This window comes from Podarcis melisellensis (genome assembly GCF_964234715.1).
Source record: "Podarcis melisellensis genome assembly, chromosome: 11".
Taxonomy (NCBI): domain Eukaryota; kingdom Metazoa; phylum Chordata; class Lepidosauria; order Squamata; family Lacertidae; genus Podarcis; species Podarcis melisellensis.
Genome location: NC_138543.1, coordinates 7,956,469 through 7,970,524, shown reverse-complemented (window position 1 = coordinate 7,970,524; position 14,056 = coordinate 7,956,469). Strand labels below are relative to the sequence as shown.

The 14,056-nt window shown below is 43.7% G+C and overlaps 1 protein-coding gene across 1 annotated transcript in view; it reads right to left on the bottom strand.

Moving 5' to 3' along the window:
• DAPK1 (death associated protein kinase 1) overlaps positions 1-14,056 on the bottom strand; it is an 81,498-nt gene that overhangs the window by 13,488 nt on the left and 53,954 nt on the right. Inside the window, exons 15-20 of the mRNA XM_081930386.1 lie at positions 13,900-13,998; positions 12,321-12,518; positions 9,883-10,080; positions 3,694-3,792; positions 1,508-1,585; positions 857-1,079 (exon numbers count right to left, since the gene is read on the bottom strand). Of these exons, the coding sequence (XP_081786512.1) occupies positions 857-1,079; positions 1,508-1,585; positions 3,694-3,792; positions 9,883-10,080; positions 12,321-12,518; positions 13,900-13,998 (895 nt within the window). The remainder of the gene's footprint in view (positions 1-856; positions 1,080-1,507; positions 1,586-3,693; positions 3,793-9,882; positions 10,081-12,320; positions 12,519-13,899; positions 13,999-14,056) is intronic.

Here is a 14,056-nt window from a genome sequence, read left to right as displayed (position 1 = left end):
TTGCAGATCATCATCACTCCCCAAGCAAAGCTTTGCCATTTTGTGGGTCTTTCCTTCTAAAAAACCCAAAACATTTCTTTCCAAGAGTTTAACACCTGCCATCTTTAAAGCTGGCATGCACCGTATTTTTCCATCTATAAGACGCCCCCATGTACAGTGGATGCTCGGGTTGCGAACGTGATCCGTGCGGGATGCACGTTCGCAAGCAGCGTCTGCGCACGCGTGGGTAGCGATTCAGTGCATCTGTGCATGTGCAAAGCGCAATTTAGCACTTCTATGCATGCGCAACTGCCAAAACTCGGAAGTAACCCATTCTGGTACTTCCGGGTTTCGGCAGTCCGCAACCAGAAAAAACGCAACCTGAAGTGGACGCAACCTGAGGTATAATTTTGGGGGGAAATGAGGGGAGATGGCCCAAAGTTGTTGAGCTTCTCTCCCTACGCAGCTGCAGGCAAGAAACACTCCCTAGATCACTTCCCACATGCAGCTGCATCGGGGGAAGTTGCGTGCCCGCCAACCAGCTGGCTGGCGGGTGCATAGCTTCTCTCCCCCCCCATGCCACTATCCGTGTATAGGACAACTCCTGTTTTTTACAGGATTTTTGAGTCAAAAAAACTCGTCTAATACACACAAAAATACGGTATCTAGCAAGCCCCACCTTCCTGCAGGAAGGCTACTCTTCTGCCTTCTCCATCTTTGCGTGAAAAGTGATCATTGCATTACTGTAACTAGATTAGGCCCAGCACGAACACCACAAATTAAAACAGTTGCTGTAAACTAGTAAGTTCACCCAATGCACTGAGGTAAAAAACAATGACTATTAAGAGCGACAACATAAAAAGCCTTAAAATGGTACCTGATGGCTTATTAGATAAAGGCGAAGGGGGAAACCGGACAGAGTTTGTAGAGGAAAGCCTTGGTCTGCGTCTTCTGAAAAAGCTTCTCAGGAGCCCACACTTCAGAGACTCCACAAGAGTAGTTTTCCCAGATGCTGAGTGTCCAAAAAGCTTAAGTTTTATTCTCGGCTGCAGATTATGCGTAGGTCTAAGATGCTGGATGAAAAGTGCTCTGTGTGTATCCTATAAGGCGAAAGCAAAGAATAAAACAAACACGTAGTTGTGAAGAGAAACGCCAAACATCAAAATGCTTCTACTTCTTTAAACATCCCATATTTTCCAGAGTAAAGCAGTTGTGCAGGAATTAGTATTCTGATTCAAGTAGCAGAAATATAACGAATGGCGGGAGGGATAGGGGAGACAAAGCCGCATGGAACAAGGGGAAGCCTTTGTGCTAATGGGACAACTTTGCTGGATACGACCCTTCTTTCCTCTAGGGAAAAGGGAATGCTTTACCCTTTGGGGAATTTGTTAAAATTAAAGTGATATCTCTCAATGAATTGAACTAACCATTACTAAAATATATATTTTTTTAATCTATTATTTTTCATAATATTTTAGGTTCAAGTGAAAAAGCGAAATAAAGTTCGATTCCTCACTCATCTCCTCACCTTTTTTAATCTTGTAAGCAGACTGGCTACGTGTTCGTGTTGCTCTGCTCTAGCCAGATCTTCTGCTGTTTTTCCATCCTGTTAGAAGACAAGTGATTAGCTCCAATGACTTCTAGCCCACAAGAGAAAAATAGAAACAAAGATGTTCCAATATCCTCAGGGTGGCAAGAAAATAAATTATGTCAGAAGCAAATGGATTAAGGAAAGAAATAGCAAGGAGCTCCTAGCTGGAATCTCTATTTTGTTCTCTTTCTGTTCTTTTTCCTCTTAATGCTTCTTTTATAGAAGCATCCTGATATTACAGAAACACTTGAAGCATGTTTTTTTTACCCCTTTCAGCATGAATGCTCCCATCTTTACAAAGAAACACGCAAAATGCTTTTTCCAAGCCATGTGTTCCTAATAGTGCGTATGAACAATATGAATCTTTAAAATGCAACTACAATGATCTGTTGGTGCTCATTTAAATAGGATGCAAGAAATCATGAATTGTGTTTATATAGCTATGAGAAATAGAGAGGGGGAAATGAATTACTTGGTTACTTTGTCTATCATCTCTGGGAGGTGTTAGTGAAGAGAAGATGACAGCGCAGCTTTAAACAGCTTAAGCAAACTCAGGAGCAAATCTGTCTTCAGCATTCTGCTTTTGACTTTTAATTACCTACATTTCATGAGTCAGCAGTTTGGTGTGAAATGAAGTATAAGAAAAATTGCTTACTGCAGTAGCCTCTTAGGGCTGCATTCGTGCAACTGTTATACCTTGAGGACCTACCCATTCTGTATTTACAATCTTTTCTGAAACAGAACTGCATTTTCGATTTAAGCAAGGAGATATAATGCAGTCCTTCCGATAGTGTGTTAGCATGTCTTCAATTAAGACCACCAAGATCAACAAAATACTGGAACTCAAAGTGGTTCTTTTCTGCTAACCATTTGAAGACACTGTGCTACCTCATCTATCCAAAACTATGCTTCCATAATAACATATCCCTTAAGCTACTTAAATGAATGCACTTTATACCCATCCATTAAATAAAACACAAGAGTGTGGTGAAAGAATGAAAAAAGCAAACTCCCCTCCCCCCCAGTTTTTCAATACAACCTTATGATGCTGACCAAGTAGTAATTCTAATTATTATTAGTTAGCGTGCATGCAAGTGTGGACATAGGTGGAGTTATTCTGGATTCTGGGTTCCAAGTACAAAGTTAAAATCTTCAAAATGAGGCCACTTTATTTCCCGGCTCTGTAGTACAGTTCATGGAGATTCCTTTGAATATGTGAATTAGCTTTAAATCACTGCAAGTGCTGCAGGGGCGATGATGATGATGATGATGATGATGATGATGATGATGATGATAATAATAATAATAATATATTATTTGTACCCCACCCATCTGGTTGGGTTTCCCCAGCCACTCTGGGTGGCTTCCAACAAAGATGAAAAATACAGGCACATAAATTGCACGCAAAAATTCTCTCTTTCTGGTTCTCTTCACAGCAATGCTGTGAGCCTATGACACAAAACTATTTGGCTTGCAGCAGGGGAGTCCTGACAACTATGCAGGTAGACTGAGGGGAGGGGCACACATTTTGGGTGCAAGCTCTATGCGCCTCCTGCAGAAAACCCCACACGTTACTTAGTTAAAGTGTGGGCAATGATGTGTGTGATAGCTACTTGGTTCTTCAAGAAGGTCAGTTTTAGGAACATTACTCAACCCTGGTGAGAGCTGAAAGGACAGCAGGTGGTGCTGATTGGAGGCAGTGGCGCAGATCCGTTGGACAAGCAGTAATTGTTTTACAAGCTCACCTGCAAGCTTGCTGATCCATTCACTCTGCCTCCCACACATGCCAGTACACTGCGAATTATCCTTCTTATTTTTAGCATGAAAGCTTTCCAGAGGAACAAATTTCAAAAAGGCCTAAATATTGTATTTATAGGTTTTCAACACACATTGTCAGGGGAATAGCTAACATGTTACTGGAAACGAATAAGCCGGGTTCTTAGCAAGAATACTGTTGCTAACCGCGTTCCAAATTAATTTATTTTAGGCTTAGTGTCAGAAAAGCCTGCATATTGTGTGTAAGATTTTTTAAAAACCTAAGTGTTATAGCTCAGAAGCTCTTTTTGTGTGTGTGTGGGGAGATTTCAGAAAACTGCCAAACGCATATCCCAAGTCATACTTACAGAAGTTAAAGCCTCCACATTTGCTCCACTTAGGCAAAGGTACCGGACAACATCGAGAATTCCATTGTTCGCTGCCAGATGTAAAGGTGTCCTACCATACTATAAAAGATAAAATAAGACTTCTGCTGAAACAATAATCCAGTCAAAATATTAAAATGTTGTGATTGGCTTGCAGACAGAGACATGGTCTTGCACTCATTCCTCCTTCCATGCAGCTGAAAGTAGGCGTTTGGTGAACAGCAGTTTCCTATTTTTTCCAAACTAGGAATCAAAGTTTATCACTAACTGCGGCTAGTTCAAAGAAGTCTCATTTCCTGAACCATGGTTTGAAGTTAGCTTGTTTTGAAACTGGACCATATCGTATTAAACTACGATTCCTGGATAAAGTGGATCGTACAGTGGTGCCCCGCAAGACGAATGCCTCGCAAGACGAAAAACCCGCAAGACGAAAGGGTTTTTCGGTTTTTGCGACGCTTCGCTAGACGATTTTCCGTATGGGCTTGTATCGCAAGACGAAAGCCCATAGGGAAATCTCGGGGACCTTTTTTTAAATGCTGGCGGTGGGGAGCAAAGCCTTTTCCCCCCCTCCGGACTTCAGAAGAGGTCCAGGAAGGCCGGCGGGGGCGAAAGGCTTTGCTCCCCACCGCCAGCATTTTAAAAGCGGTCCGGGATAGCAGGGAAGCGCTTCCCGCTATCCCGGACGGCTTTTGAAGGCAGGCAGGGGGGGCAAAGACTTTTGCCCCCTGCCCGCCTTGGGAAGAGGTCCTGGACCTCTTCCCAAGGCGGGCGGGGGGCAAAAGTCTTTGCCCCCCCTGCCTGCCTAACCGGGGGCTTTTAAATCGCCCCGGGACTGTCTGGGGCGATTTAAAAGCCCCCGGACGGCTTTTGAAGCCTCCCCCCGCCGCCCGGCTTCGGGGCAGGAACGCCTCTCCCTGCCGCCCGGCTTCGGGGCATCGTTCCGATGCCGGGCGGCGGGGCAGGAACGCCTCCCCCCGCCGCCCGGCATCGGAACGATGTCCCGAAGCTGGGCGGCGGGGCCGGAAAGCCTCCCCCCGCCGCCCGGCATCGGAACGATGTCCCGAAGCCCGGCGGCGGGGCCGGAAAGCCTCCCCCCGCCGCCCGGCATCGGAACGATGTCCCGAAGCCCGGCGGCGGGGCGGGAAAGCCTCCCCCCGCCGCCCGGCATCGGAACGATGTCCCGAAGCTGGGCGGCGGGGCGGGAAAGCCTCCCCCCGCCGCCCGGCTTCGGGGCATCGTCCCGATGCCGGGGGGCGGGGCAGGAACGCCTCCCCCCGCCGCCCGGCTTCGGGGTATCGTTCCGATGCCGGGCGGCGGGGCAGGAACGCCTCCCCCCGCCGCCCGGCATCGGAACGATGTCCCGAAGCCCGGCGGCGGGGCGGGAAAGCCTCCCCCCGCCGCCCGGCATCGGAACGATGTCCCGAAGCTGGGCGGCGGGGCGGGAAAGCCTCCCCCCACCGCCCGGCTTCGGGGCATCGTCCCGATGCCAGGCGGCGGGGCAGGAACGCCTCCCCCAGCCGCCCGGCTTCGGGGCATCGTTCCGATGCCGGGCGGCGGGGCAGGAACGCCTCCCACCGCCGCCCGGCATTGGAACGATGTCCCGAAGCCGGGCGGCCGGGTGGGAAAGCCTCCCCCCGCCGCCCGGCTTCAGAACGATGTCCCGAAGCCGAGCGGCGGGGCGAGAAAGCCTTTGACCCCCCTGCCTGCCTTCCCAGGGGCTTTTAAATCGCCCCGGACAGCGGAGAAGTCCTCCGCTGTCCCGGGCGATTTTAAAATGCCGCCCGCCAGAAGAGGTCGGGGGAAGGCGGTTTCCATAGGAACGCATTAATTGATTTTCAATGCATTCCTATGGAAAACCGTGCATCGCAAGACGAAAAACTCGCAAGACGAAGAGACTTGCGGAACGAATTAATTTCGTCTTGCGAGGCACCACTGTATTAAACTATGAGAGGGACACGGGTGGTGCTGTGGGTTAAACCACAGAGCCTAGGACGTGCCGATCAGAAGGTCGGCGGATCGAATCCCTGTGACGGGGTGAGCTCCCGTTGCTCAGTCCCTGTTCCTGCCAACTTAGCAGTTCGAAAGCACGTCAAAGTGCAAGTAGATAAATAGGTACCACTCCGGTGGGAAGGTAAATGGCATTTCCATGTGCTGTTCTGGTACACCAGAAGCAGCGTAGTCATGCCGGAAGCTGTACGCCGGCTCCCTCGGCCAGTAAGGCGAGATGAGCGCCACAACCCCAGAGTCGTCCGCGACTGGACCTAATGGTCAGGGGCCCTTTTACCTTTATTAAACTATGATTCCTGGTTCAAATGAAGTGGGTAGCTGCAGTTAAGCAAAAATGAAAGGTTTCAAACTTCCTCTTGGCAATGTGAGAGAAAGGAGAAGTGGGAGTTTGCAAGACCAAGGCTCCTTATGCGCAGCATTATATCTGAACAGGGTCATACTCTAGGAGCCTCTCAATATACCAGTTTGATATAATCATGCCTCTTGCAGTTTAGTGACTAAACCATTCAGCACACCGTAATCTAGCAAGGCGGTTTGTAACCCAAGAAGTGCACTCCCAAGGCTTAATCTTCAGCAGAAGCAAACGACTTTACAGTGGTGCCTACTCATTTTTTCCTCCTTAAAAAAACCTTTAAAACTTCCATGAATCAGTGTTTAGAAACAACACCTGAAAGCAATGGTGAAGTCACAGTACTATAGTAATTCATCTTGCTGTTTGGAGAGGGGAACTATGGATTCGCACTAAACACATTAAAGGAATTCCTACACTTGTTGATAACTTTTGCTTGAGGGCACTCTACTGCCCAGTCATGAATACTGCAGTACAAAAATCCTAGATATCTGCATTGTTTTCTATAGGCAGCTCTCATTTCCTCGGGGGGGAGGGGGGAGAAGGAGAGAGGGGGAAAAGCATCTAAAACAGCAGTGGCATCATATATATACAGTGGTACCTCGGGTTAAGTACTTAATTCATTCCGGCGGTCCGTTCTTAACCTGAAACTTTTCTTAACCTGAAGCACCACTTTAGCTAATGGTGCCTCCCACTGCTGCCGCGCAGCCGGAGCACGATTTCTGTTCTCATCCTGAAGCAAAGTTCTTAACCTGAAGCACTATTTCTGGGTTAGCGGAGTCTGTAACCTGAAGCGTATGTAACCTGAAAAGCATGTAACCTGAGGTACCACTGTGTGTGTGTGTGTGTGTGTGTGTGTGTGTGAATTCTGCTATGACTATATTATTTAGGGATTTCTATAGGAGTGCAGAAACACAAGTGTTTGTATATTTTAAAGCTTGTATTAAGGCTTCTAGAAGTTTTACTTTTAAAATATGAAGTTGTTGCAAATTACATACAAGTCTGTGTTCTTTTTGTAGGATAATTAGAACCATGTATGTTGTTAATTCTTCCATCGTTTTTGTTAAATCCTGGCTTTACTGCCAGACACAGAATGAACATTTACTTGGTTAATACATTTTCTGTGCTCCTTCTGGGCAAAGCAGCTTAGTGATATTACCTTATCTGTGCTGCTGTAATTTCATCAAATTTTATGACCTTTTAGAGCACATGCACAGTAATATTTCACCTTTCCTTAATTAATCTGGAGCAGCAGCAAAGAAAGAAAGTTAATAAGAGCTTGGTGGTTTGAGAACTACTAGCATTTATAACTCCTGGCATCTCCAGTCAAAGGATCTTCAACTGAAGAGCTGGGAAAAATATTTTCCCCAAACTCTGCGGAACCCTTGTCAGTTAGAGTAATCTCTACTAGGCTGAACAGATTATTTACCTGACACTATACAAGACAGTGACATATCCAATAAACTGCTTAATGTCACGTTTAAGGATCCAGAATGGATGCTTCATTAAGTCCATTATTCCTTGTCAAAAGATTTGATTGTGAAGATGATTTACAGTTAGAATGTTTTGTGCTCAAAATCGAACAGGCAAGTTGAATAAAATTCATGGCATCTAACGATGTCACAAAGCGAAAGAGCTTAAGGTGCAAACCACCATACATGTGTAACGAAACTACTTGACCTCTTTAGATTTAGGGGTTTGCTTTTCCCCCCAGGGGGAAACTGGTTCCAAGCCACTGAGACCAGTAGAAGATTTTCAGCCATAAAGTCAAGCCTTTAGCTGTATTAACTCTGCTCCCCTGAAAACACAATTTCTATCATGGTTCTGCATTTAATTGCTCAATCAGTCAGGATTAAGCTAACGCAAGAGGGCAGAGGGCTTATTATCATAAGCTTTTTACTTGGCAGCTGGTGACACTTAAATTTAAAAATAATCCAAATAAATGATTGCACAGGGTCAGCCAAAAACCCACAACTTTCCATGGTGGGTTGTAGCACAGAAGGTCATGAAGGGTGTTTAGGTGGTCAGGCTGTAACTGCAATATTACAATATTCCTTGAAAGGAATGCAAGGACTCTTGAATTGAACCGATTTGTGTCATATAAAAGCTGCATTATACAAAAATATCCTTCACTTCTGTAGCATTATAGAATCCAAGATTTGCCTCCCTCCCTCCCTACACACACACACACACACAGTGTGTCAGCTTTAGGGTCTCTAAAGCCATTGAAATTAGCACCAGGAAAAATCCTGAAGTTCTACAAACTCCTACATGGAAAGTCACAAGAGTCAAACCTACTGTCAAAGTACTGTGTTTCGCTTTCCCACATACTGCCGAGCCATTTTCACAAAGAAGTAACACCAACACCACAGAGGCATACAATGTTTTTGCAATGCAATTAACAGCAATCTTCTAATGCACAAAGGAACAAGAGTTGCTGAGATGTATTATTTACCAGCTGCATGGAAGCAAAATAAAACATGAGAAGCTGTCTAAGGGATCTAAGCCTTTCCACCTTAGGACCTAAAAGCATCCTTACACCCACATGCTACCTATCACCAGTGCACCTTTTCCCCAGTTAATTACTAGTTTGCTTAATGCAGCAACTTTCTCGCTCGCTTCTGCTACCTCAGAAGCAGCTGAGCACTGCCAGAAGGTAAGTGGCCAACCTGCCAGGAGGTGGGTAGGCAATGTTGCTGAAAAACAGCTTGAAGGGGTCTATCTGCCTCTATAATGTCAGAACCGAAAACTGCACTGATAAATTTCTGATTGCACAAGAACAGTATGAAGAATTTTGTGTAAACTGGGACAACAGTGGTACCTCGGGTTAAGTACTTAATTTGTTCCGGAGGTCCGTTCTTAACCTGAAACTGTTCTTAACCTGAAGCACCACTTTAGTTAATGGGGCCTCTTGCTGCTGCTGCGCCACTGGAGCACGATTTCTGTTCTCATCCTGAAGCAAAGTTCTTAACCTGAAGCACTATTTCTGGGTTAGCGGAGTGTGTAACCTGAAGCGTATGTAACCTGAAGCATATGTAACCTGAGGTACCACTGTATGTGTCAAATTCAGATTCTCAGCCAATAAAATGAAGAGTGACTTAAGCTGGCATGATGAAATAAAAATACAACTGAATTAATGAACATGTCTAGAAGATACAGTGGTACCTCAGCTTAAGAACACTCCTGTTTACCAATGATTCGGTTTACGAACTCCGCAAAACTGGAAGTAGTGTCCTGGTTTGCGAACTTTACCACAGTCTCCGAACGATGGAAGGGCACTGGCAGCGGAAGGCCTCATTAGGGGAAGCGCGCCTCGGTTTTAAGAACTGTTTCAGTATAAGAACGGACTTCCAGAATGGATTAAGTTCGTAAACCGAGGTACCACTATATAAGTACATTAGCTTAGTATGTGAAGAGATGAGGGAGGATAGAGTGTAACGTCTCTGGATACTGAGGCTATTCAAGTAAAATAAGATAAAATTCACCAAAGGACATGGGGCGTATACAATCATGAGAACTACCTAATAGGTACTAATTACACTGAACAATGAGCATTCACTCTTGAAATGGAACCACTAGCTGTAGAGAAATATCCCCTTTCCGCCCTCAGAGATTAGCAATTGCGTTTTCGGTACTCAGAAAATGGGAGTTTTCATTTAATTGTAGCCTTTTTTGGGGGAAAGAACTGTTTGATCCCTCTCAAGTGCAAACCTACTGTGCATTCAGTGCTGGAACAATTTGTCATCTGGAAAAGCCCTTAGTACAAACACTGTAGGGTTGCTGGGTGTTTTTTTTTTTTTTTTTTTTAAAAGTACCTTATTGGTTATATCGATGTTACAGTTTGCTTCACAGAGTGCCATCACAATGGGAATGTTTCCATCTTTGCAGGCCACATGGAGAGGAGTGTTCCCATGTCTATCCTGGAAATCTATGGAGCATCCCTGTATGATAAGCATTTTAACCACTTCCATCTGACATCTTCGGACTGCAAGGTGAAGGGCTATGTGTCCATCCTAAATACACACAAAAAAAAGAAAGAATGACCAGCTATTTCTTGCGTTGCAAACAAAATCAATAACTGTTTTTTTAACAGGTTTATATCAGAAGCAAATACAATAATATTCAGTCATTTTGAGCACCACAGAGCTCCTTTTGGGCTTTCTGGAACCCGATAACTTCCTAGTTAAGTCAGTGTCTGCAGTTGGATGCAACACTAAACCGTGGTTTACAATTACTAGAACAAGATTAACCTCCCTCTGGACTGCTGTGCTCCGTCTGTCCTCACATGACTGTGAGGAGGAACATTACTGTGATGCGTCTGGAATCTTCCATTTCAGATAACTGCCATTGGTGTGTCAACTGAACTCTAAAGTATGGTTAATGTCAACTATGAATATAAACCAGCTTAATAACTCATTAACCAAAGTTAAGATTAATCACACTTTAGAGGTTTCAGAAGGCATCCTAAACTGTGGTTAATTCTAAAGAGGGAACCAGACGCTTCCATTCTTCCTTGTGGAACACCAAGGAAGGAGGAAAATGCAGGAACCAGAGGCTATGATTGTTCTTGTATGCTAAATTATCACATTGCTTCTGAACCAGCCCCACTGTGGTTCAGTGGGCTGTGGGCTGGATTGTAGAGGAATGTTCTTAATGCCCTGTTTGAGCATGAAGCCCATTTGATGATCTGGGGTCATCAACTTCAGAGTTGCGGTTAGGATAAAATGGCAATTACCATAGGTTTTCAACCGTGACCACCTTGGACTGAGGTACAAATGGTTTTGTCCCATAAAAAGTTACATCCTTTCCTGGCTTGTTTGGGACCCAAATGAAAAAAGAAATGTTCTAGATAAATGAAAGAGTAGATTTAAATAGCACAGCTTAGCCCATGTACATTTCCCTGGTACTGAATACTCCCTTACAGGTGTCAAGAAAAAGACCAAACAGGAACTTCAAAACTACCTCATGAAAAACTAGTCCTGTTTAATTAGCTGCACATTCAGTTAGCATTGTGCAGTGCTTAAAAGGTTATGAGGAAATTTCTATATGAATCTATCACAGACAAAACCACTTGAATTTCTCCACTTTCCACAATGATTCTTTTGCTGTAAGTACAGTACAGATGCAGAGAATTGCAAGTAAGATTCACAATGAAAACTCTTAAACTGCAAAAGAAACAGCTATTTAAAGAAACCCTGAATTTCTAGTAAGAGAGATAGAATTGTATTTTTCTTCTTCAGTACGTCTTGATGATAATGAATACTGCTGAGTTTGTACTCATTGTGACACTTCTAAGCAGTAAGCGGAGCTTTGCTGGAGAGACTCTAACCTCATATATTGGAAAGAGACCTTTTTGGTAAACGGAGGACTCACAAACACACTAGAGTTTCCTGGATTTCAGATACTTAAAAGTTGGAAATAAAAGATACATTTGCTTGCTCCCAGTATATGGGAAAGCATCTCTGAAGTATTCAAAAAGGGGGCCCAAATCTAGGGTTATTGCCAAAGTCTTTTACATTTTTGAATTTGTTTCTTATACTGCTCTATTGCTCTATGTCTTAGAAGTAATTCACACTGAATTCAATGCAGCTTACTCCCAGGTAAGTGGGAAAAGGACTGAAGCTTGAACTTCTTATTCAGCTAAAAATGCCTTGTTTCTATCCCCACTTTGCCTTTTAAGTGTCTCTCTGATTGATAAAGAACCAAACTGAGCTCCTGCTGCAGGCAGGATAGAGGGCTCTGACCATGGATGAGAGCCCATCAATCCAGACTATGGATTATCCTTTCATAGGGTCAAACTGGAGTCAGAGTTGGATCAATCAATCTTCAAAGACTGGATGCGGACAAGGAAGAAACTGCAAACTTCTAGTAATCTATCTGTATGCTGAGCATCGTATATTTTCACCATCTTATTTCTACTTCAAGTATTTAATAAAAATTAAAAAGTCTTGCTATCATTTGGGGTGTTCTGGTTATTTTCAGTAAAACATGGAAGAGCCTTAAGTCTCCCAAAATGAACAGCTGAACCACAGAGGAGATCGCTATACAGTTATATGAAATAAGCATAGTAAATGCAATTAATTAATTTTTCATAGTGCTGTATCCTACTTCTTAAGACAGCCTTCATTTAATGATTAACAATGACATGCAATATCCAAACAAGTTATGAAAGCTATTTAAAGCTCTTCTCTACTATTCAAAACCTTTATAGACAATTTCTTGCTAAATGCGACTCAATTCAACCATAACTAACCTTGTCAGTTGCATCAAGGTCAGCGCCATGCTCTGCCAAACATTCCACAATATCATGGTAACCTCTAGCCGAGGCTGTCAAGAGTGGAGTTTCCCCTTCCTTATTTTTAACATTCACATTGCAGCCTGCCTTGCAGAGCGCTTTGGCAACAAGGTAGTATCCATGCCAAGCGGCACAGTGCAAAGGAGTTTCTTCTTCCTATAAAATAATTTTGCAAGATTGCTATTAACAAAGCTGACCTTATGCTTAAACAACACTTCCAATTTTGACTCAATAAATCTAACTCCTAGGCAAATGTTGCAATCCCATTAAAAGGTTATTAACAGGATGTTCTTCATATTTGTTAATTAGTGCCCTTCAATGCATCAAGCAGGCATAGTGGCCCATGCGCTGGGGTCGATATCTGAAGGAGGAAGCACACACAAGTAGGAGATTTGTGCATAGGCTTCATTCATGCAGATGTCCTTGTCATGATCTCCAACAGCAGTGTGCTCCAGCTCCCCAATCGACATGCGGCAGACTTGTGGAACTGCAAATTCTATTAGTTTCATATCTATAGATCACAAACAAACCCAAGAGTTAATTCCCCCATCAACAAACACTGAAAAGAATATTATTACTACTACCACCATGATTAAATTGGATAATATCATTAGTAATACATGCAGCAAATGTATTACTGGCCTGCCTCAAGGGATACAGGGTAAATCCCATGTAGCACAGCTATGAATGGGATAGGGAAGGGGGATTCTTTATAAAAAAGGGGGAAAGCTTATCATTTATTTGCAGAATTTTTACTTAGGACCAGATAGCCCAACAATCTGTGTGAACGCATGGGACGTCCCAGCCATTCCGGAGCAATCACAGCGGGAAAAAACTCATAAGACTGCACTAAACAGAGGAAATAAGAGTTGCAATTTATTAAATCAGCAATGACTATATTTGTGATTGACTGGGTCAGATATGCTTCTCTACCAAGTTGGCAATTGTAATACATTCACAGAAACATTCAGTGAGAATAAACATGCCTTTTCAATCCATTTTTAATATTTAGGGTTGGTGATTAGTTGGTGAAGGTCCAAAGTTCAGAAGTAGAGCAGGTGGTTTGCATCTTCAGCTAGGCCTGGGAAGGACTGCTGTCTGAAACACTGGGAAGCTGCATGCTGTTACGTAATCTTGCTATATTTATAGTACTGAAATGTGGCTTTTTGGTATGTTATATTTTGTTTTGCTTTGTTACTATGAAATCATTTTGTAGCTTGTTAGAAATGCATCCCTGTTTCTTTGCAGGGATGTTTCTTTGGAGCAGGCTTTCTTGTGGAAAGGTGTCAGACAAATAAAATGAATGAATGAATGAATGAATGAAATCTGCTACTAGTACGTGCGTAAGAATGGACTACAGGCCTCATTAGGTGGTTGTCAACTAGGTTTTACTCACAGTAGACTCATAGAAACTGGAATGTTAGGCCCACTAATTTCTACTCTAATTAAAAAACCCACATGGTAATTTCAAGTACTGAATGGGAAGGAATCCTGGTTTTGCTTAGCAGCAGAAAAAGGCTTAATCTCTACTACTCACCTTATCTTGAAAATTTGGATTTGAGCCAATGCTACACAAGACTTGAACCACATCAACGTGACCATACCGAGATGCCACATGGAGTGCAGTTTCTCCAGACTGAGAAGAAGACAAAACACACACAAGCGTTATTCCTCATGCCACACTGTTGAATACA